The sequence below is a fragment of the Oenanthe melanoleuca genome, chromosome 1A (genome assembly GCF_029582105.1).
Source record: "Oenanthe melanoleuca isolate GR-GAL-2019-014 chromosome 1A, OMel1.0, whole genome shotgun sequence".
In the NCBI taxonomy this organism is placed as follows: Eukaryota; Metazoa; Chordata; class Aves; order Passeriformes; family Muscicapidae; genus Oenanthe; species Oenanthe melanoleuca.
The window spans coordinates 55116152-55138116 of record NC_079334.1 but is presented as its reverse complement, the minus strand read 5'-3'; the positions used below and the strand labels follow the sequence as shown (position 1 = coordinate 55138116).

Below are 21965 nucleotides of genomic sequence, written 5' to 3'. Positions count from 1 at the left end.
TTTTAAAAATTAACTGCTTCAAGGGAGAAAATAAGAATGTTTTTGAGAACAGCTTTCCATTATATGAGAAAGCAGAAGCACCATTCCTCATTCTCACACCATCTGTTTATTAACCCTAACTATTTTAGAAACAAAACATCTCTTACATCTTTCATGTAAGCCAGGGTAACAGAATCCACATAACCATCGAAGCAAGTGCAGGAGCCACATAGAAGAGCGAGGCAAAAAACTTTCTTTTATGCTTAGGTCTAAGCTCCATAGGCCTAAGAAAAATGCCTGAAACTCCTTACAGCTCATGTGTGTATGGAGACAACCTGGACCAGTCCTTTGGTGCATCCAACCCAAAATCTTGTTTCCAGCAGTGGCTGTAACAGAATAAGCAAGAAAGACTGTAGGAACAGGACAGACACATACAGTCGCTTTCTTTCTGTATTCTCTCAGCCTGTAATATTTTTCAGCATAGTTCATAAGTGTTTAGCAAGACTTAAAGAATTTTGTCCCAGTAGTTTGTCCTTGAGCCAAATCTAGCATCTTCAACAGCCACTGGCAAAGGCTATATAGGTGGACTATTCATTGCATGAAGGGCTGCTCCTCTTAACTCAAACCTCATCCTCTCATTTCTTTTGATGTCCCCGAGTTCTTCTACTTGGTTCTGCCAACAGCCATATTCATCTGGCACCTGAGTCCAACTAATGATCGTTGAATTACCAGTCAGCAATTATCAGACAATAACTGGATAATTTAAAAAAACCAAAAGTTATCTCCCAACACCCTGGAGAAGCATGACCATAGGGCTAAGCTCTACCTTTTGTAACCTGGTTTGGGTCTTCTGATACCTTGATGTCAGCTCTGTTTTGAAAGTGCACTGTGGGGGCTTCTCTGGAGAAGGGTATCAAAATGGAAATCAGTACAAGTAGTAAAATTTATTTCTTTGGAAATAAATACTTCAGATCAGCTAGTTATAAGTTGGGATTTTTTTTCCCTAAATACTAATTATCCCAATTATGTTAAGCTTGTGTTTTTTTAGTGAAGCTAGAAATGTTTTTAGCTCTGATTTCTGTTATATGCTGTATCTGAAGTCTTATTTCTCCAGCTGACAGTGTCCAGCATGGCACATGAATTTCACACTCCAGTGAATGCATTATGATGCTGATGTAAGTGTTTCACTGGAGTGTATTTACCAATCATCCTTTAAAGGGAAGATCTTTTTCTTTCTGGGGTTTTCAGATGCTACATCTCATTCCATGTTTGTTGCCTATAAGCTTCTCAGACTCCAAGAAAAGATGTTTCTAGCATTAGCAATTGTTAATTCAGATCAACAGAAATTCTGAATGTGCATAAAACACCTACCTAGCCACAGAATCTCACATTTTTCAGTCCAAGCTGTTCCTGCCTGGGGGTAAATGATGGATGCCAGGCAGAGCACACCCCAAGCAGGTGTGTGGCAAGGACAGGTTGCAGGCTCAGTTCTGCCTGGGACAAGATCATTGGAAGGGCTTGAGAAAAACAGATGTTTATGTTGCACTCATGTTTGAGGTGAGTGACTCCCCATGAGGACTCACACTGGCATCCTGTGATATCCCTTCAGTGTGGGGCTCCTCTGGTTTTTGACTGACCTTCTGTCAGGACCAGCTGTGCTCCATCTCTGCTGGAAGGGTCACCCCAGGTCTGGAGGAAATACGGAGAAGGGGAAATGCAGGGCTTGGGGGAACACCAGTGGCAAGGCAGAAGCACAGACACCCCGACAGCTGGATACCATTGACTTCCAACAGGCTGGAAGTTACATTTTATTTAGACATTTAACAGAAAGCAGGTAATTAGCACTAAGGTCATAACCCAGTAGCAATATAACATGGATCATACTTGATGTAACACATTTTCAGAAAAACTCTGTATACATAGCCCACGAGATACCATGCATGGAGTAAGCATGAAAGATTGCTCCCCAGGTGGTGGTCCCAGGAAACTCTCCAAATTTTGTCAGTAAGTGATTTTTATTATTCAGTTCCCATTCTTCCTTTCCCTGTAAACAATTTGATCTGGATGTAAACTGTCAGGAAACGCTATGATGGAACAAATTGTCAAGGCTGTGCAAAGGCCATGCCAAACTCACTCAGGGGTGGCAGGACTTGGGGCTACCCATATGGCTGCTGTCACCAGAATGAAGGGTGCACAGGCCACACAGCTCCACTGGACAGGACTCTTTAGTGTTCCTTTGTGGGACACACAGCTGTGTCCAGGACAGGCACTTGTTCTTCGCACTTGTTTTTGTTTTCCCCATGCTTGACTAAAAACCTATCTATCCTGAACAGGAGCAAGCCTCCATGCAGGTGACCACTCAGTTCCTCTATAGGTTGAACCCTGCTGTGAAAGGCAGCTGGACTTTAGGCCCTTCTAGGGAAGCAGGCTGGGAAATCAGAAGATCTATAATAGCTTGTTATCTCTTTTAACTTGTACATGAAAACAAGTAACTCAGTGCAGTGATATCCTTGGGGTTAATAAGAGGTTAATATCAAGGCTGTATTACCTTTTTCTTCTTCCTTTCCAACTTTCAATCTGTAATTGATTTAATGTTTTTAAAATTTGCCTGGCAAAACACAGGCATGGACCAGAGATGCTTGTGGGACTGCAGAAATCAGGTAGGAACAGTGGGGCTTGGTATACTGTCTTCAGTTTCAAAACATTTTCTCAATTCCAGAGCTGAAAATACGTATTCTTGAAAGAGCACAGATCCTGTAGTGCAGTATCCATCTTCTGCAGCCAACCTCCTTACCAAGAAACTGTGAAGTATGTCACACCTCAGATTATTTAGTGGACAATCAACCATTTCTATTGCCTCTAATATAAAGGCTCAGCTCAAGCTCATCATGTTCAAACTAATTCCCATTTAACTGCTGTGGATGGTTCCTGTGCATTAACTTCCCAATGCTTTCTGTGTCAGTCCTAGCTTATACCAGCCCTGCCTTTCCTGGACGATTTCTTCCCTCTGCTGGCACAAATGCCTGGACAACAGTGACAGAACTGAGCAGCAACCAGAACAGAATTAAAACAAAGCTTGAAAGAAAGGAAAACACTAAAAAAGCTTTGTTTTAACATGGATAGGTTCCTCAATCCTGTGTTTCATAGTGCCAGGAGTGAGTGAAAAAAAAAATACAAATGGACAGGGAAGAGCAGATGGTGCATAAAAGGAAAACCTAAACTATAAATACATAAACATGATCAATCTCAGTCACTTGGCTTTAGACAATATAAAACTGTTTAAGCCTTCAACTGGTTCTCCCCTCTCTGAAATAATCTCCAAAAATGGAGAATGACAACAGTGGCAGAAGGAAATGGGACCAGTACTCTGAGTATGGAGTGAGCAGCTCTAGTCTGAGTGCCCAGCCTCACTCTTGGTCCCCTGAGTTGCCCAGGGGACCCTGGAGGGCCAATACCTCATTTTATTTTCCTGATTTCTTGAAGCCTGTGGAGATTAAAGTGGGAGTCTGCTCTTCACAAAAAAGCAAGAGTTTAGAGGCTGTGCCAGGTAATCCTGGGAGATGTGTGTCCTGGCTCAAACACTGCTTGGACTGGAGTGGGTTCATTCCACTCTGAATTCCTGCCTTGAAGAGGACTCCTCAAGGAGATGAATTCTGACCTGCAGTTCATAAAGACAGAAGAGGAAAGCTCCAGCAATGCCATCCAGCACCTCACTCCCAACAGCATCCCTGATGCATCATCCACCACTGGATTTCTTGTGGTGGAGGCATCAAGGATGGTGGCTCTAGGCCCACTGCAGGTACATGTTAATCTTTGGTATCTGATTTCGACTATTTGATCAAAAACAAAAGGAGCACTAAGCTGTCACCTGCAAAGTGTCCTGGCCAAGAGGCCCATGTTACCAATGCTACTGATACTGAACACAGGTGCTGCTGCTGGGAGCTGCTCCATGTGGGTGCTGGCACCCAGGGAGCTGGGTTTTGCTCCTTCTGGGAGCTCTCAGCAGAGATTCCTGCTGGCATTAGGCTATGAAATACGGTTGAGTGGTATTGCTGAGCAGAGCATGGGAGCAAAGCCCCTTTTCAAGTGTGGGGTGCTGACACCCAAAGCAGGGATGTGGGAGCAGCCCATAAACAAACTGACCTTCACTCCTGCACAGAGACCACACAAGACCCCAGGCTGCTCTCAGGTGTCTGAGCAGGGCTGTGCAGTCCTTTCCTCAGATCAACTGGAAAAATGACTGCAATGCAAATCTTCTGGAGCTGCAGAGTCTTACAGCTCCAAAGGCAACATAAATTTGTCAAAGGTCCCAATCACTCTCAAAGTGTAAAGAAAAAGGGTAGAGATAAATGCAGGGGAAAGCAGATGTACTGCATGGCTGCTATTTTGGGATATGAATTTACCTTTTTATTAAAAACAACGTCATGAAGCTTAGGGAGAATCTGCACTTTGCTGCTCCTTTTATTTACAGATTAAGTTGCAGAAAGCTGTCGTTATTTTAGACATGAATATTTTTTATTTGAGTGTTACTGCCTACCAGAGACTTTGATTTTTTTTTAATGTTGGCTAATTTTGTGTTTTGAGTAGGAAGCTTCAACTTCACACCAATTCTACACAGGCCCTTCTGCTATCAAGCAGTCTGGTCAAGATAAACCTGTAACCAAGACATTCCTCCCTTAACCTCTATGGCTTTATCTCAATTTTATTATTGCTCACCTTACTGTGGACTTTGAAAAGATATGGAGAGTATCTGAAGTAGTTTAAAACTATTTAATATTTTAAATATTTGGGACACAGGCCAGTGTCCCTATATATCCACCCAGCCACCAGTTTTGCTTTTGCTTTCTAACTGGTGAATGAATTAGGGAGGGCCAGGCAAGCTGCCTGCAGTGATCTCTGCAGGGAGCCAGCTTCCTCCCAGCCCTCAAAATGCACTAACCACCTCTGCTCCCACACCAGACGCCTTCCCAAATCCTCAGTCCCTGCCCAGAACATCTGTTCTGTTTGTCCTACCACCCTATTGCTCACAGGAGAGGGGACCCCCATAGGCACCACCCCATCTTGCCCATATTTATGGTGGAAGGGAGCACCCAGGCAGCATCAAGGCAGGAAAAGTCTCTGAAAAGCAGCAGAATTAGCAATGTCTTGCATGCCAAAGCAAGTCCTAAGGCAGGCAAAGCAGCAGCCAGGAAAGACAGCAGACCAGTTCCCAACATCCCACCTTGTCCATCCCTCCACCTCAGCACAAGGTGGGAGGCAGTGGGAGCTCTAGTGCCAGCACCCTCATCCTGCTCCATGGCTCATCCATCAGGAGCAAGGAGGAGGATTAGCACTTGGTATCAACGTGGGCATCTGCCTGCCTGCCAGGCTTGCTCTTTAAAACAGGCTGTCAAGCACAGATAGCTGTTGAATCAATATGTGCCTGGTAGCTGTTGATGCCACTCCTGCCAGAAAAGGTGGGCTGAGCCACTGCACAGCAGGAGGGATTCAGGCTCTGGGAGAGAGGATGCAGCGCTGACTCCTCAGTACCCATATCAGATGACTGTGAGAAAGCAGTCAAACAGGAAGACTTCAGTGATGGTGTCTCTGTGCTGCTGCTGCCAGCCCCCTCTCCCAGTGCCAAACGTGAATGTTTGCCAAGCGCAGAGGAGACTGGATATACTATGGTTGGTCAGTTCTTCCAATGAGATGTGAAAGCAGGGGCCTCCACCACCAGCCTCGACAAATCCTTTCCACATCCAGAACAGACTATGAAAATCAGCTGTGCTGTCTCCTCTTCCTCTGGGCAGCTTCCCATGCCATTCCCAGGCTGGAAGCTGCTGTGGATAACAGCTGTGACCATTCGCCCAGACCATGGCTGCCTACCTGTGCTTGCGTGGAGGGCCCGGCGCTCGATGGTCCCGCTGCAGGGGCTGTGGGGCTATTTGGAGCTGGTGTACTTGGTGACAGCCTTGGTGCCCTCGGACACGGCGTGCTTGGCCAGCTCTCCGGGCAGCAGCAGGCGCACGGCCGTCTGGATCTCCCGCGACGTGATGGTGGAGCGCTTGTTGTAGTGCGCCAGGCGCGACGCCTCGCCGGCGATGCGCTCGAAGATGTCGTTGACGAAGGAGTTCATGATGCCCATGGCCTTGGAGGAGATGCCCGTGTCAGGATGCACCTGCTTCAGCACCTTGTAGACGTAGATGGAGTAGCTCTCTTTCCTGCTTTTGTGACGCTTTTTATCACCTTTCTTCTGGGTCTTCGTCACGGCTTTCTTGGAGCCCTTTTTGGGGGCTGAGGTTGACTTCGCTGGCTCTGGCATCCTGAGAGCTCTTTTGCTGAGTCTTGAAGCTGCTTGGAGAGAACATCAAAAAAACCTAATTTTTTTTTGACCTTCCACAGAATAATTGTACTGCAAGATGAGAGAGTCTGAGTTGAAGGCAAGCAACAGCTCAGAATCTGAGACAAATACCCCATGGCCCTGTGCACGCATTCTTGAACTGCCAGCAAGAATTTCTCTGGTTTATGCATGGCTTTTTGTTGTTTTCTGTTTAAGTATCTACAGCACTGGCCTTGTCAACATCACAAACCTAATTGACGTCTACTTAGCAAATAAGAGATGAAGCCTGAACATCTTTCTGAGAATACTGCAGTTCCAAAGGAAACACTAACTGCAGCATGGATTAAATCAAATCTTGCTGGAATAGGCCCAAGACTGTTGCAAAGTACCACTGCAGACACCTTTACATGACATTAGTCAAAACTACTTTATGTGGTTTACAATCTTCAATAAACCCTTTTTTATTTGCATGCAGACAGAAATTTAATTTGAGGGTGCTTGCACTTCTCTGGCTATTGTTTGACACTATGTTTTCCAGTGAAATATAAAAAATAATATAGTTTTAAGCTAGCTAGCTGAGCTATAGGAATATATCAGTATTCACATTTGCTATCAAAAAATACCAGAGAGTAGAAAAGCTTAGAGGAGATGGCAGGAATTACTTGGCCAAGAAACAGAAATGTGGCTTAAGAGTCAAAAAACAAAGTGCTTTTGGGCTACATATTGATGGAAAAAATTGTTTCCTGCTATTTGATGTTTTTTGCTTTCAAGAGAGCAAGCTTTTTCTGGACAGTTTACACCAAAGATGCCTGATCCTCCCTCTGAGTTTTTCTTCATTATGTCACAACGTGTAGAGTCATAACCTGCAGCTTACTGCTCTCATCCAGAAGTGCAGTAACAAAAAAACAGTATGTAAACCCATCAAATCACTGTGTGCCTCCCCTACACTACAAATTTACATCTGCTTTACTTCATGGGCCAAGGGGAATAACTGTGCTGCAACCTGGTAAATAGTTTTGTGTTTCAGAGAACACTTTGAATGCTCTCTTGTCTTTGAAGGCTCCTCCAGGTTTTGCTGGTGGATAAGCTTACAGCATCACCCCAGGGTTTGAATTTTACTGCCCTGCATCGCCTTTGAAGATGACCTAGGAATTATAGTCTGCTGGCCAAGAGAGATTAGTAGAGAAAAAAGAGCTTCAGGGCTCCTGGCACATGGGAAAATGGATAGAAGTAAACAGAAGAGAGAAAGCTGGGATGTAACATATGGTCTGCACACTCTGAGTATCAGAGAAGGACCTAAACTGTGCCTGTGCCAAGGCAAGGGCTGCATGCTCAGCCCTGCCTCTCCTCCTTGGGAAACAGTGAGTGAGATGTCCGATTCCTCCATCTGCAATCAGAGCCAGGTGCAGAAGCACTGCTGCAACCAAGTCTATAGAGGCTCCTGGTTGCTCCCTGTGGGAGGAAACATCTTTGATGCTGAGGCTGGATTTACATGCCCACCCACAGCTCAGTGGATGCCAGCTCCTGCTCCTGAAGCCATGGCTCCAGATCAGCCTGCGTGACGCAGGCGCTGCTGGCTGCTCTGCCCAGCGGGGCACCGGGCTGGGCTTTGGGACACCTGGGCAAAGGCAATGCCAGGGCTATGCCAGCTGCAAGGGCAGCTTGGCATTGCTCAGGATGCTGTGGAGTCTGCAGGAAGGGTTTCCCCCACAGCCCTCCAAAACACCCTCCTGTCTAGAAGCCAAAGTCAGCACCACTGTCCTTAGAGTTGAGTTTCTGCTCCAGAAAAGCAGTTTCTTTTCCAAAGACATGATTTTCACATGCTAAGTTTTTGACTCTGCCACCTCATGTCCTTTCTTAATTTTTCCTGGCATTCTTTCCAGTGGTGGCATTGGAAGGGCAAGTGCTGGACTGCCCCAAAAGTTCTGGACACCTTTCAAAACTGACACCTGCCTCCTTAAACATCACATTATCTTCCTCTGGTGAAATCATAAATTTTCTTCCTTTTTTCCTGTATTTGGGAAGCAATACTGGGAAAAGAAATCCCCTACTGCTCTGTCTGTAGAATTGAAAATATGTCTTTTCAATGAAAATGATTTTTCTACAAGAAGAAATAACTGTGCATTTGCTTCTTTTTCTTTTGAGCTCATTTCCTGACTGAAAAACACCATAACCAAAAAACGCAAATGAGCATTTCTTAGGCTTTTTGGGAAGTATGTCCTTCTAAAATATGTATTAATTCTTAAGTGCACTTCTACTGCAGCTTTTAAAAAATGAATAGAGAGCCCAACAGGCACCAGAGTGATTTCACAGGGCTCCAGAACAGGTCACATCTACAGGACATCTCCGTCCATTTGATCAGCTAATACCCTTGGGTAGCACAGCCTGGATCTTGCTGCTCTCCCATGTATGGCTGCAATGGGGGAAGCAATGATGCTGAAGTTCAGAGATTAGCACAAAAGCTTCTCTCCACCCACTTCTTTGCAGCTGACTGTTTAACAGGTAAATAACACCTTATTTGAAAACAGGTTGTGTTCTTTGTGGTTTATTCAGGCAGTGCCTAGCACACAGAGCCTGAGTGCATTTGCCAGGTGCTAAATAAACAATGTTAATAATGGTCAACAGCATCACCAATCCTTCTGTCAACAGTGCAAGGCAATCCACAGCAGGTGCTGCTATGGTATAGAGACAGAAGTAGTGGGATTATTCCCAAAGTGTCCATGTGGAGAGTTTGTTAAGGAAAACAAAAAAGTGACCTCTAAAAGAATAGTTTCTTTGTACAAAAGTAGTTGCATATCTTTGCTTCCTTAAGGAAAAAAAAAAGAGGAGAGAGTTGGAGAGAGAACCTGAAGGGGTTAATAATTACTGATTATTTTGTCAGTGCCAGCATGATTGACCTCTCTACTGTGATGCAGACCAAGTATTGGGTACAGGCTCCCCAGAGAGGTTGCAGAATCTCCATCCTTGGAGATACTCAAAATCTGACTGGACATGGCTCTGAGAAGCCCACAGTGGCTGACCCTGCTCTGAGCATGGACTGGACAAGATGTTTGCCAGAGGCACTTCCAAACTCATCCATTCTTTGACTTTTGGAGACTGAAACTGGGTAGAACACACTTTATGAGCTGTCTTCCCTTGACTGACATTTCCCATGGGATACTGCAGCCTGAGGTTCCTACATGGACCCCTAAGAAGAGATGGTGTTAATCTCCAGGTCCAAGCCACTGAGGTCCCTGGGACACAGGGGAGAGAAAGCACTTTCAAGCAGCCCATTTGGAAAGATTCAGGTTTTTGAGGAAAATCTCTGGGAACATTTTTTTCTTTATGGCTTTGTATGCCTTGAGTTAAATCAGTTATCAGTGCTGGCAGTTTTTTCCTTCCTTAGAAAACCAACAACAAAACCAACCACAGTAATTTTTCCAACCAGTTCCAAGCAGCAGCCCAATTGCTGCCAAAAACCAGAGTGGTGCAGAGTGACAGATACATCTTCCTTTGTGTTGATGCTCCTTTCTTCAGCATCATTAAAAGGAAAGTGAATGGAAAAACATATTCAAAGATACAAATCACCACAGTCTCTCAGATCTGAAATGGGAGAGGAGCCCTGCTGAGAAACCCCACGTGGAACATGATGCTGTCTCTCTTTCCCAGGCTTGATATATCAATGGAGAGAGACAGGCAGGCAAGCTCCTGCAAGATTTTTGTTCATTTTTGGCCTTGCTGCTGAGTCTGTAGGACCAGTGCCAAGCTGCTGGTCAGTGCAGCAGTATGCATGGGTGACTGTGGGTGGACTATAAGATGGCCTTTTGGACCTCTCCTCACACAGGGCTGGAAACAGCACTTGGATTTTTTTACTTTCTTTTTTCTTTTGAAAGCTGTGCTTGCTATGATGAGCTCTGGGGCATCCACTGTAAATCCTCACGCCATTTCTGCAATTTTCTAGTCAACAAAAAAGTTATATTTCTAGAATCAGCATTTTGTTCTTAGGAGGTTTTGGTGACAAATTAAACATTTGGAGGAAAAACTCAAGCTCTCATCCTTTGGACATCTGAAATTTTGATATCTGTTGATCTTCTGATGTTCTACATTAATCCTTGCTACAGCAAATGAAAGCCAATGAGCACTACTGATAGATCTGCCCATTAAATAGGAATGTCCTGTACCTTCTGTTCAATTATTGCCCCTTTCCTCATTTTTTCCTACTATGTAAAAGAAAGAATACTTGGCTTTATTCCTGCATGCAAAGAAATACTAAAAGAAATTTGCTGCTGCTTTTTGTATTATTTTCTGTGGAACACAAAGGACCATAAATTAGGGAATGTTTCCACCAAATGGAAAAGGCTTTCTAATGGATTCTTTCTGCTCTGAAATGCTTGTAAGATCTGGTAAATATAGTTTACAAATTACCAGGTGTCAACAAATGACTGTTACTGGAAAAGAGAATTTCTGCAAACTGCAAATTCCCTTCCTTTTATTATGTATGGCCATCTACTATTATACAATAATTTGTTCATTTGTCAGGTGTCATTATATAGTAACTGTTGAGAAAACAAACAATATATGTGATTATTTGGTAGCAAGCTCTGCCTCAGGTATAAAGAGATCAGAAGCATGATGAGTCATTGTGAGACACTGGTGATGTTGCCTCGTGCAAAAACCGATATTTTGGTCTGGAAAGAATTTTTCCCTTGGTATGTTGTCTAGCATGTGATGATGAGGTAATATTTGCTTTGAAATAAGGAGGAGTAGAATTTCCTAGAATAAGGTAAACTAATCTGAAATGCCTGATTTCTTCCAACGGTGGAAGGGTGCAGAAAACAGTTCTGAGATCCTAGGTTTCCTCCCAAGTAGTCCAGTACCTGCATTAAGACCCCCATCCTCAGTTCCACATGCTCTGCTGCACTTTGTGTCTCTGTTCCTGTAAAGTTTCATTTAAATGGCTATCTTTCAAAGTTGGATATGCACATGCAGTTTTCTAGTGAACAGAGAACTGGGACTACAGGTTAAAACTGAAGATGACCCCTACTCACTTACAAAGAAAGAAATGCTACAAACTCAGTCCCTGACACAGACACACGATGCCCACACAGATCTTCAGATTTCTTTAGAACAGATACAAGCAGAACAGAGAACTGGGTCCGAGCTCTTTGACTGATACCTACCTTGCTTGTGTTAACCCACTGCTTGGGAGCTCTGTACAGAACATACAGGAATCTTTTCTGTTCTTTTCTATAATTTCAATTTATGATTTTTAGAAAGCACATTATTAATCACCAGTAACAGCTGTAATTTTTTGTGCTACTTCTGCACAAGTTGCAAGTACTTCTCCGGGCTGTAGGGGGATCAATCAGAGATTATGTATTATTACCCACAAAGTTAGGAGCAGGACCCTACATCAGAGCTCTCTGCTGAGAAGATACATTGAAATTTTAAAGAAAATAAAATCTTACCCACTAGTCAAGTAGAGCAACAGAGACAACGTTGCAAGAATGACTGTCAGGAGAGTAAATGCTGCAGTCCTTATGCTGATTAAAAGAGTCTGAAGTCAATGGGGATTTAACACAGGTCTGAAAGCACAAGTACAATGTTTAGAGATGCTTAGGACCAACAGTTGACATTGATTTCCACTGGAATCCAAAAGGCTCAGTACTTTACAAAAATAAGACTTCATATTTTATCAAGGCTTTGCTACTGTTAATAAATGAGTACTTAAAAAACTTTATTATCTGCTCTTTGTAAGAGTACTCATTGCATACTTGCTTTGGGATAGCAGTGATCTACATGCTTGAGCAAGTATCCAGTAAATACAAAAAGGAGAATGACGCTCTCTGTGGATCAATGCCTGTTAAACGTATGTGGGGCACACCCAGTACCAGCATCTGCTACAATTACACTCCAGTCAGCTTTCCCACAGAGTGTCAGGGTTTCAAAGAAACCTGTACCGGTTAGATTTGATGACCCTTGTGGGTCCCTTCGAACATGGAATATTCCATGATTCTGTATTATCACAACCATCATCAGGAAGCCCAAAGAGTCCAAAAGAGAACACAAGCAGGCTCACTTCCTTCCTGGGGTTATATCAATCACTCAAAAGCTCACACACAAAATGCAGCATGAGTTTTCTCTCCAAGTTTCAGAATTATCAGGATTTTCTGCTTCTGCCACAAATCTTTTCCTCCAGCAACAGCCTTATTTTCCCTTCATACCCCACTTCAACTCAACTGGACCCACTGGGAGCCAACCTGCCAGCAGCAACCCTGTGTCCAATTGCAGGGTTTGGCTCCCAGCCTTAGACTGACTCAGCAAAATTGCCCTGGAGGTAGGAGAGGTCAGAGCCTGCTAACCATGTAAGGGCAGCTGATTTCCAACTGACTGGGACAATCCTGCTGGGCAGAAGGAGCAAGACATCACAGCAGCTCCACTGCTCAAAAGCATCACAAGCTCTACACATCTTCTAGGTGCTTTGCAAATTACAGAGTATTGGCATTGTGAGAACCAAAATCATAGATGATGGGGTCTGTATTACCAATGGAAGAAAGGTGCTTTACTTATTCCATGACACCCTATGCTACTGAAAATAAAAAGTGCTGATTGGAAAAAAATTGCTCTGTGCTGTATCAAAAATGAAAATCAGTTGCTCTTTATCCACAAAATTTCAATTTCTCTGGAAAAGGAGAAAAGCAAAAACTCGCCAAGACTGCTATATCTAAATAACTCCTTCTACAGTGGAACCATGGTGTCTAAACTAGTAATGACAATAAGCCTAAAGAACTACTATCACAGTTAAGGAAAATATTTTTATGCATTTTATGGAGTAATGGAGAATTATCAAAATTCTAGACTATTTTCATAAGTGCTGAAAAAGGCATCCATTAAAAATGTGCTAATTCAGCCATGCAGCCAAAAATAGGAAAGAAGCTACAGCCCAACACCTGCAGAGCCTAGGGGAGAGTGGGAGGGAGAGGGAGAAGAAGCCTCCCTAAGAGATGAGAGCTGCTCCTAGTTAAGGTAGGAGTTATGTGGGGACCAAAGCAGACACATGCAGCACCTTTTCCTCCTGCACACCCCACACCCAGGCTTAAGCAGGTTCCTGTAACCCTTTCCCAGCGAGACAGATAATTTATGTAGCAAAAAGAAACAAAAGCTGAGATTGTACCCCAAAATGTGTACTTTGGCCAAACCACACTGACTAGGAATAATAATTTGGACATAAACCCATGCTGAAGTGGAAAGCTCTGTGCCTACATTAGGCTGAAGACCAGACCAAGGTCATTAAGGCTTTTATGAGTGATGTGATAGGTACATCACAATGTAGGTGTTACCACATATTCTCAATGCCATGGAAAAAAATAAACCCAGCAAAACCTTTTAACAACCTTCAAGGCATGTATATGGGTCTAAAGCATGTATGTTCAACAGACTTGGATGTTACCACCATTAACTCTCCCCCTACATGGGGAGAAAGTGTCAGGCAAGGGTGCAGCTGTAATCAATCATGATTGATACTCCTAAACAAGTCTCTCACTTCAATCATCACTTCCCAGTTACATTGCTCACATTTCAGCAAGTCCTGAAAATGGTTTCAGAAAAAAAGCAGAAAGCATGCCATCAAAAAAGTCAGGAATATATGAAAACTGCTTCATGATGGTGGTAAAGCCTGGGTGCCTGGGAACACAGAGTAAACACAGAAGGTGGGGGTACCAGGCAGGTATATCCTAAAGGACTATGTGTCATGCCACAAGATAAAGGACAGCAAGTGGCACAGCATCTGATTTCATTGCTACAGGATACTGAAAATATTGTATGTGTGTATTAATAATTAATTTGGCATGGTAAAAGCAATTTTACTGTAATACAGAGATGTGTGACTATTACTGAAGCCTGCAGGGAAACAAAGATAAATGTCCTTCCCCAGATCTCACATCATTCAATAACTGGATTGGGAACATCATCCAAGACTGCTGACACTTTTTTCTGCTGCTGCCACCAGATCACATTACCACAGGCAGAGAGTCCTCTGAGCATTAGAGGTCATCTTCTGTAGAAAACAGGAAAATTGTGAGTCTGTAGATGGAAGGAGAGGAAAGAAGCAGGGCTGGGACGGCCAGCTCTGTCAAAGCTCCCCTGAAAAGGCAAGCTGCCTTTTCTCCAGAAAAAGACAGGGGTGAGCACTAAAGACACAAGAGTTATTGAAGGTAAAAGGAAACTCTGAAACAAGAACTGACAATAAACCACATTAAAATGTTCATGAATAAATTTACATGGGAGATGAGAGGGAACCTCTCATCTTGGAAGTAGGAGGATAAAGGCAAGGAACGAGGAGAGAAAGAAAAGAAATCCATTCCTTCCATATTTCAAAGACAAAACTTAGTATTATAAAAATTCTAGGAAATGGTTCCAGCATAGCAAGTAACTGCTCTACATTAACCAGGCAACATTCTTCTATGGTGCTGTGCTGCTGAAGAATTGCTATCAAAATGCACAGATGTCCTTCACTTTGTACTTTTCCTTCCTTTATTCTTTTATTTATTGTTCCTTCCTTCTTTTTCTCATATCCATTACAAGTGGCAGGATGTTCAAAGCCCCAGCAGGTTTGCTGCCACTTGGTCCTGCCTCACATGTGGTATTTTTACAGAGACTAACACACTACTTTGAACAACCACAGGGTTGAAAAACTGGCAGCTCTCCAGAAACTTTAAAAGAAATGGCTGTCAAGTTAGCCCATGCTCAAATTCCACATTGTACAAATTCCTTGTGCATAGTGTTTTGATTTACCTCTAATTCGTGATAGCATCATTATCACATGGATTTAGTGTGCTAGTCACTATGCTGATGCAAGCTAAAAAACACCATCTCCTTTCCAGAGAAATCAAGGCATAACTGGGCATAAACCAATATTTGCATCAGGCAAGCGTGCAAAGAGCAATATGCTGAAGACCTGGTTGCAACCACTAGACCAGCAGTGAAGAAAAGGGGGGCTGCTGGACAAAATGACAGTGGTCCGGGATGGTCAGCAGCAATTAGAACAATTACATGTAAAGCTCGCTTTTCAGAAAGGTTTTCAAAGGCAGCAGGTTTAAAATGCCAGGGGAGTACCATATTAGATGTACAATACTGTTATTTTTAACCATCCTTGGCTCCATCCTCCCACATTCACTTTCCTCCTGAGCTTTCCATGTGCTCAGTTTCCCCACTGCTTTAGTCCCATAGCGTTCCAAGCTATTTCCTCCTCAGATGAAGTGCTCACCCTTTGCTCCTCTCCCAGCATACTCCCTCCACAGAGCTCATTAGTGCCTCTGCTTCCAGAACCATATCTTTGCAGGTGATTGCTAAGTCCTTTTCTTGAGTTGTCTCTCAATTATCAGGACAGCTGCAGTCGATAAGGAGGATGACTGGAGCTGGGCTGAGTACCCATAGTGGAGGGGAGGAGATAATATGGGGTTAATTCTGGCATGTGAGAAAGAGGAGGGTGGTACTGGAAGGTCAGGACAGCTGCAGTCTCCATATCTTCAGAGCAGAACTGCTGCACCTGCACTGCATTTTAAGACAAACACATCAAGAATGAACACCTATATTTATATTAAGTTGTTTATTTTATATTTATGGACAGACAACTCCTTCTGTACAGGATGTTCTCTGTCTTCCTCCTGTAGAACTCCACTAGTTACTCAGTCAATTTCCAGGTCCCCCAAAGGACCTAAAGAGGACTAAAGAGGATTTCTGTCAATGTGGAAGCAGCTTCCCTTCCCTATGCTTCCTTCACTGATATCTACCAATGGTTCACTTCAGCCCTTTCAATTTCCCCCCTTCCTTCCTGTTCCTTGATTCTACCTGCTTTTGTGATAGAGAAATGAAGAGACTCTTACCAAATTCTTTCCCTGGCCTCTCTTCACCCTAGGTTTTAACTTTAAGTGCTGAGCTCCAGAATACCTTCCTTTCTGCCCTTCCCCTACGTCATTTCAAGAATTCCTTCAGAAAAAAAAGTCACATGCTTTTCTGCTCCAGCTTTCTAACATAACTCATGTTCTCTTTGTAACTCCCAACAACCTGGGGTGGTTCTGTTCTTCTACTCTTTCTTCCACTGCCTCCTGTACACACTACCCATTGCACTGCCACCTCTGTGCTGTTTTCATTTCTACCTTGCAGTCTTTTTTCATGCAATATTTTATGCTTGACAAATATCAGCCTACTTCATATGATCTCTCTCCCTATAAGAGGCAGAATCACATAGGTTATACAAACAGATTATAAGGAGAGATCTGCTGTGCCCAAAACCATGTCCATCTTTCCTGACTCTGTCTAATATAGACACTGCTCTGACAAACTTTGCCCACTTACATCCTTGATCATTGTGGCTAAAAGCCCAGTTTTTCCTCCCAGCACATACCACCTGCAGTGATTACCTAGGGGCTGGTCCTCTACCTTCAGCTGATGGATTTCAACTCTGCAGGCGACACATCAAACTCACACTTCCATGGTCCCCAGGTAAAGGCTATTTTTAAAAAAGATAACAGAGAAAACCTTGCTGCATTGGTCCACCTATGTACTTTCACCAAATTCAGGAAAAAACCCTCACCTATTTTATAAGAAGTTTTAAGGCTGGTTGGAAAGGTAAAGAATTCCGACTTCAAGAGGGTCGATGAAATAATATGACAAGGGTGGTGATTAAGTCTCACCACAAAGGAAAATGTTGAGTTGATGTAGGTGGCATATAAAACCCCCCACTCTCTTTATGAGTCAGGTAAGCTGCCAGAAAGCGGAGGTGGAATCCGTGGGATGGAGCTGTTTTCATTCCAGCCAGCTAATAGTAAGCTCTTTGAACAACAAAAAAAAAGTAGTTTAAATAATAAATTGTATATTTTAAAGCTTATCTAAATAGCAGATTCTAACAACTGCTCTTGATCCCCAATGATGGTGTTTGTAGTCACTGATAGACAAGGGAAAAAATTATTAAACAACTCTTCCCCCCACCCTCTGAGGTTAATGTAGCATTTTTGGATAATGCCTCTATTCTTCCATCTCCCACCCAATACATATGATCTTGCAGTCACAGCTTTCTCCTCTCCCTCTGGCTCCAGAAAAAAGGGAAGCTGACAAGCTGAAATCCCAGTCTCACCCCGCAAGAACCCTTTTCAGAGGAAGCGCTTAGCTCTGCTGAGGAGAAAGCATTTCTCTTCCAACAGCTGCACAAAGTGGCTTAACGAATGCATAAAACAAAACAATTGGGGGGAAAAAAGAAAATGTTTTGTGAGGTCTTGTTTTGGGTCAGTCCAGCATCTAAGGGATATTTCAAAGATATGACAGTGTCCTTCATTTAAAATAAAGTCTTTTCATTTACAAGAAAACCTGAAATTGAGAAATGTAGAAGAATGTCATTAGGTCCTTGAGCTCAAGGGGCTTAAAGTCCTCCTCTGGTACATCAGTGGGAACACAACATCTGCTCTGTTCACAGTGCAGCCTGAGCAAGATGCTTTCTTAAGTACACATCTGAATTTAGGAACACTTCCCATATACTTAATTCTTCAGTCTACTCAATACATATGTTTGAGGATGGGCAGGAACAGTGTATTTCAGGTGCTAAGAAAGGAATGAAATAGGATCAGACTATCAGCATGAGCAATTTCTTATTTTCAGCTGGAGAGTGAAAGACGTATGGAGTAAAAATATGTGTACAGACATATGTAATATTTAAGTAAAATATATGTAGACGTAAGGGAGAAAAAGGACAGCAACCAAAGGAACAGCTTGGAGAAGAAATGTCAAGAGGGAAGTAGAACTCTACTAGGAGTAGACAGAAGTGAGATGTCAGAAAGGAGAGAGCAAGAGAGGGTATAAAAAGAATGACAAAGAGGTAAAAAAAAGATGTAAGAAGAAGATATATGAAAGGGGACAAAATGAGAGAAAAGACATGAGTGAACAAAAAACAGAGGAGGAAGGTAAAGTAATGAGCACAATATTTGGTAAGGCAGAAATGCTGATGTATAAATAAGACAGAAAAGAGAGACTTATAAGAAGGGTCACAAGAAGAAAAAAGACCTTGCACAGCAGAGAAGATGTGAAATAAGCAGTGAAAAAAACCCCAAACACCTGCTAGGACAGCACTTCTCAGAGTCATGGGTGAGAGGTGCTGCTGTCCCAACAAGGGGCAGAGGCAAACCCAGGAAGGGACAGGCTAAACCCAAGGAGAACAAAGGACAACGCTGGGAGAAGACAACAATACCCTTGTACTAGGTTGCTGCCTTTTGTCTGAAACAGAAATCACAAAGGTCATTGAAATTGCTGCTTAAATCTTACATCTGATACTTGAAAAAAAGCCCTTTTCCAATACAATCATTCTTCCTTCTCTCTCAACGCTGGATTAAATTAATTACTGTACACTCCACAGTTGTATCTCCCTGCTGGGGAAGAAAACCCCAGACACCATTTTGCTCAAAGTAGACCTTCGTCTCTGGCTCCCTTTGCCTATAGAGGCTTCTGTAGAAATCCTTCAGTAGACAAAGGTAGATTTCCTGCAGCTCCAAAATCCCCTTGATGGATTTGCCTATCATTAGTAAAATGAGGAAAGAAAGAGGAAGGAAACAGGGGTAAGCACTCAGGAAAATAAAAGCCTTTTTTGTTATTATAATTAGGAAATTTAACCAGTACAGAGGGAAAGAAATTGCTGCCTGTAAATAAACTCTCACTCCTTTGCACATCAAATAATAGGAACAAGAGGGAGTGCGTGGGAAGTACATTCATATTATCAAATTATTTCAGATATTAACGTGTTCAATATAATGAAAACATAATCAGGAAAATAACATATTGTAACACAAATACTATGGAGGCTATAGAGAAAAAACCCCAGGAAGACCAGTGTTCCCAGGGTAGCTCCAATCTGAGAAACCAGAGCTTTATTAGTAGTAACAGGAGCAACATATGGAGATGAATGAAACCATGTTTGTAAATGTGATATGCAATTGCACAGTCTCACTTGGCTTTCCTTTTTCACGATCTGACTCAGCCTCCACACTCCCCCATCCTTTGATTCATAAATTCTTGATATCAAAAAATAAAAGTTACAAAGCCAGCATGCAAAGGGCATGAGATGACGTGAAAGACAAGGATCCTGGTGAGCGAAGAACGTGCCATCCATCAATCACCACCCTGCAAATGGACAAATCTGCTGGAGATAAGCAGTGGGGACAGGGCCACCCTCTCCAGGGGCTGCCGTGCAGCAAACCACAGTTCAATTCCCTTGCGCTAGAGGCGCATGCTGAGGTAGACAAATCTATCACAGAATTGTATAATATTGCTTATGCTGCACAGCAGCCACTCGGTGAGGCAGCCCCTGCACCACCAAACCCGTGAGACTGGAGGTGAGAGGAGCGAGAAATAAAATGGGTTTCTTATGCCGTATACTCCCTATTCTTTTTAAACTATGGAAAAAAGATCAGGGTTAACCACAAGCAACACAAAACACAGCAGTGCACGAGCAATGGTTTACAGCCCTATACGCTTACTAAATAATTAACAACCTGACTGAGTGTTGGCACAGAGGGGGTCTATAGGGGATAATCCTTCCTTCCCTGAGGGCTCTCTGGGCTCCTCGGCACGTGTGGTGCGGCTGCGGACGGCCAGCCCGGCCCGGCCCAGCCCCGGGCACCGCCGGCCCAGCGCAGGCAGCGCCCGCTGCGGCCCCGGCCCACACACGGCCGGGCCCGCCTTCAGCCCCCGGTTACCGGAGCGCACTGAGCTCCGCCGGTACGCTTCCTACGACCGCACAGAAGCACTGGCAAGGCTGACACCGTCCCGGTGCATTCTCCAAGCCGGAGAACGAAGAAGCCCCGAGCCGCGGGGCTCAGGGTGCAGCCCGAGGCAGGGCAGGGTGCCCGCACAGCACAGCGCACCGCGCACAGCGGGGCGGCAGCTCGCACGCCCGGGCAGCGCACCCCGCCGCGGACACTGCGGCGTGCGGTGCCCGCCGCCGCCGCACCGCGGGCAGCCGGCGCGGGGGAGGGTCTTGCCTGCTGGGCGTCTGGGCTCCTCCGCAGGCGAGCTCCGGGCGCCGGCCCGGCGCGGGGCAGGTGCGCGCGGCGGGGCCGGGGGGCTGCTCGCTGCCGCTCCGCGCAGATCCGGCGGGCGCCGCGCCGGGCGGGCCGCGGCACCGGGACCCGCCTCCGCTCCCGACCAGGCTGCGACCGGCGGGGCGCCTCGCTGCGCGCCACCGCTGCGGCCCGGGCCGTGCCGCACCGCCCCTAGCCCGCCCGCCGGCCCCGCCCGCCCCCGCCTCTGCGGGCTCCCGCCGCGGGGCCGCCGGGGGCGGGGCGGGCGCGCAGCGCGGCCCCGGCGAGCGGCTCGGGCGCTGCGGCGGCGGCGGCTGCGCGGGGCGCTCGGCACGGCCGCGGCGGCGGACGGGCACCTGCTGCCGCCTCGCCCGCACGGGGCTGCGCTTTGTCCGGGCTGAGCGGGAGCGGGCGCGCCCGGCCCCGGCGGCGCCCGGCCCGGCCCGGCCCGGCCCGGCACAGCGGCCGGCGGCTCTCGGGGCGTCGCCTGCCTCCGGAGGCCTGGGCACGGCGGGGAGCGTGAATGAGAGTTTGCTCCGATTTCCGAGCAGGGTGAGTGCCGTCCTGGCCGTCTCGGGGGAATAGTAATAAATATTATTATTATTAATAATAATAATAATAATAATAATAATAATAATAATAATAATAATAATAATTTATTTTTTTGTGTTCATACCTTTACATACTAGCCCGGCGCCACCTCCCTGGGGCAGGGTTGCGTTCGCTCTCGCCACCCTCGGACGGGGAGCCTGTCTTTCGGTCTCTCCGTTCCCTTTTGTTCGGCTCTCCCGGGGCCGGAGCAGGAGGCTGCGGGAGCCAACGGAGGCCGGGGCCGGTGCCCCGCTGCCCGGGCGGTTGCGGCAGGCGGGACGCTGTCCCCGTGCGCGGGGGGTGTCCGGCTGTCCCCTGCCCTGGCCCTGCTCTCCCCGCGCCCCTCCGGCACGGGGACAGGCGGTGGCATCGCCGCCACCAGCCGGGAGCACCGGCTGTAGTAAACACAGAGCGTGGGGCGGCGGTGAACCTGGTAGAGGTCATATCCCTGTGTGCACACGCAGCCCGACCTATCTGGGCTCCGCAGCTGTTGTCGTGGGGACGGCGCGGTGGCTGCCGGTGTCCGTGGCTCCCTTGGCTCGGCTCGGCGGTGTTCCCCGGCAGGGCAGGGATCTCCCTTGGCGAGGAGCAGCAGCGCCAGTGCGTCACACCCTCCTTCATCACAGCCTCCTTCACTCCTCCCGCCCCCGGCCGGGGCGGCAGCTGGGTGCCATCCGATTTAGCAACAAGAGCTGGGAGTGCAGGTCCTGCCGTGAGGTTTGGTTGCTGAGCGGTGGCTGTGCCTAGCCGAGCAGCCACCGATGGTTCCTCAGAGCATGCAGTGTCTGGATGCATCTTGGTGTGGAGCAATGAGGCACGGGAGTGTCGGAGCAGGGGAAGCAGAGGAATGCTGCTGGAGAGCTCACTCGCAAGGAGACAGAGAGGATGGCATGGTAAATGGCTGTTTTGCAATCCAGGCTGTCAGCCTGGACTCCTTCAGGCAGGTCAATAGGTATGCGCAGATTTTGTGGCCTTCTGCGTGCTCCTGTGGGTCATCGCCGGGCTTGTGTGCACAAATGGGCGAATGGGAAATG

At 45.8% G+C, this 21965-nt stretch overlaps 2 protein-coding genes across 2 annotated transcripts in view; one reads left to right on the top strand and one right to left on the bottom strand.

Annotated features, from left to right (window-relative positions):
- Positions 1-1753: 1753 nt before the first annotated feature.
- On the bottom strand, positions 1754-21364 carry LOC130263686 (histone H2B 5-like). Its single transcript, XM_056511397.1, has 2 exons — positions 21017-21364; positions 1754-6309 (listed from the first exon to the last, which is right to left on the bottom strand). The coding sequence occupies exon 2, from the start codon at positions 6278-6280 to the stop codon at positions 5900-5902; it is 381 nt and encodes a 126-aa protein (XP_056367372.1). The 5' UTR covers positions 6281-6309; positions 21017-21364; the 3' UTR covers positions 1754-5899.
- Positions 20646-21965, top strand: part of GRAMD4 (GRAM domain containing 4) — a 75360-nt gene continuing 74040 nt past the window's right edge. Inside the window, exon 1 of the mRNA XM_056511375.1 lies at positions 20646-20892. Within this exon, the coding sequence (XP_056367350.1) occupies positions 20864-20892 (29 nt within the window). The 5' untranslated portion in view covers positions 20646-20863. The remainder of the gene's footprint in view (positions 20893-21965) is intronic.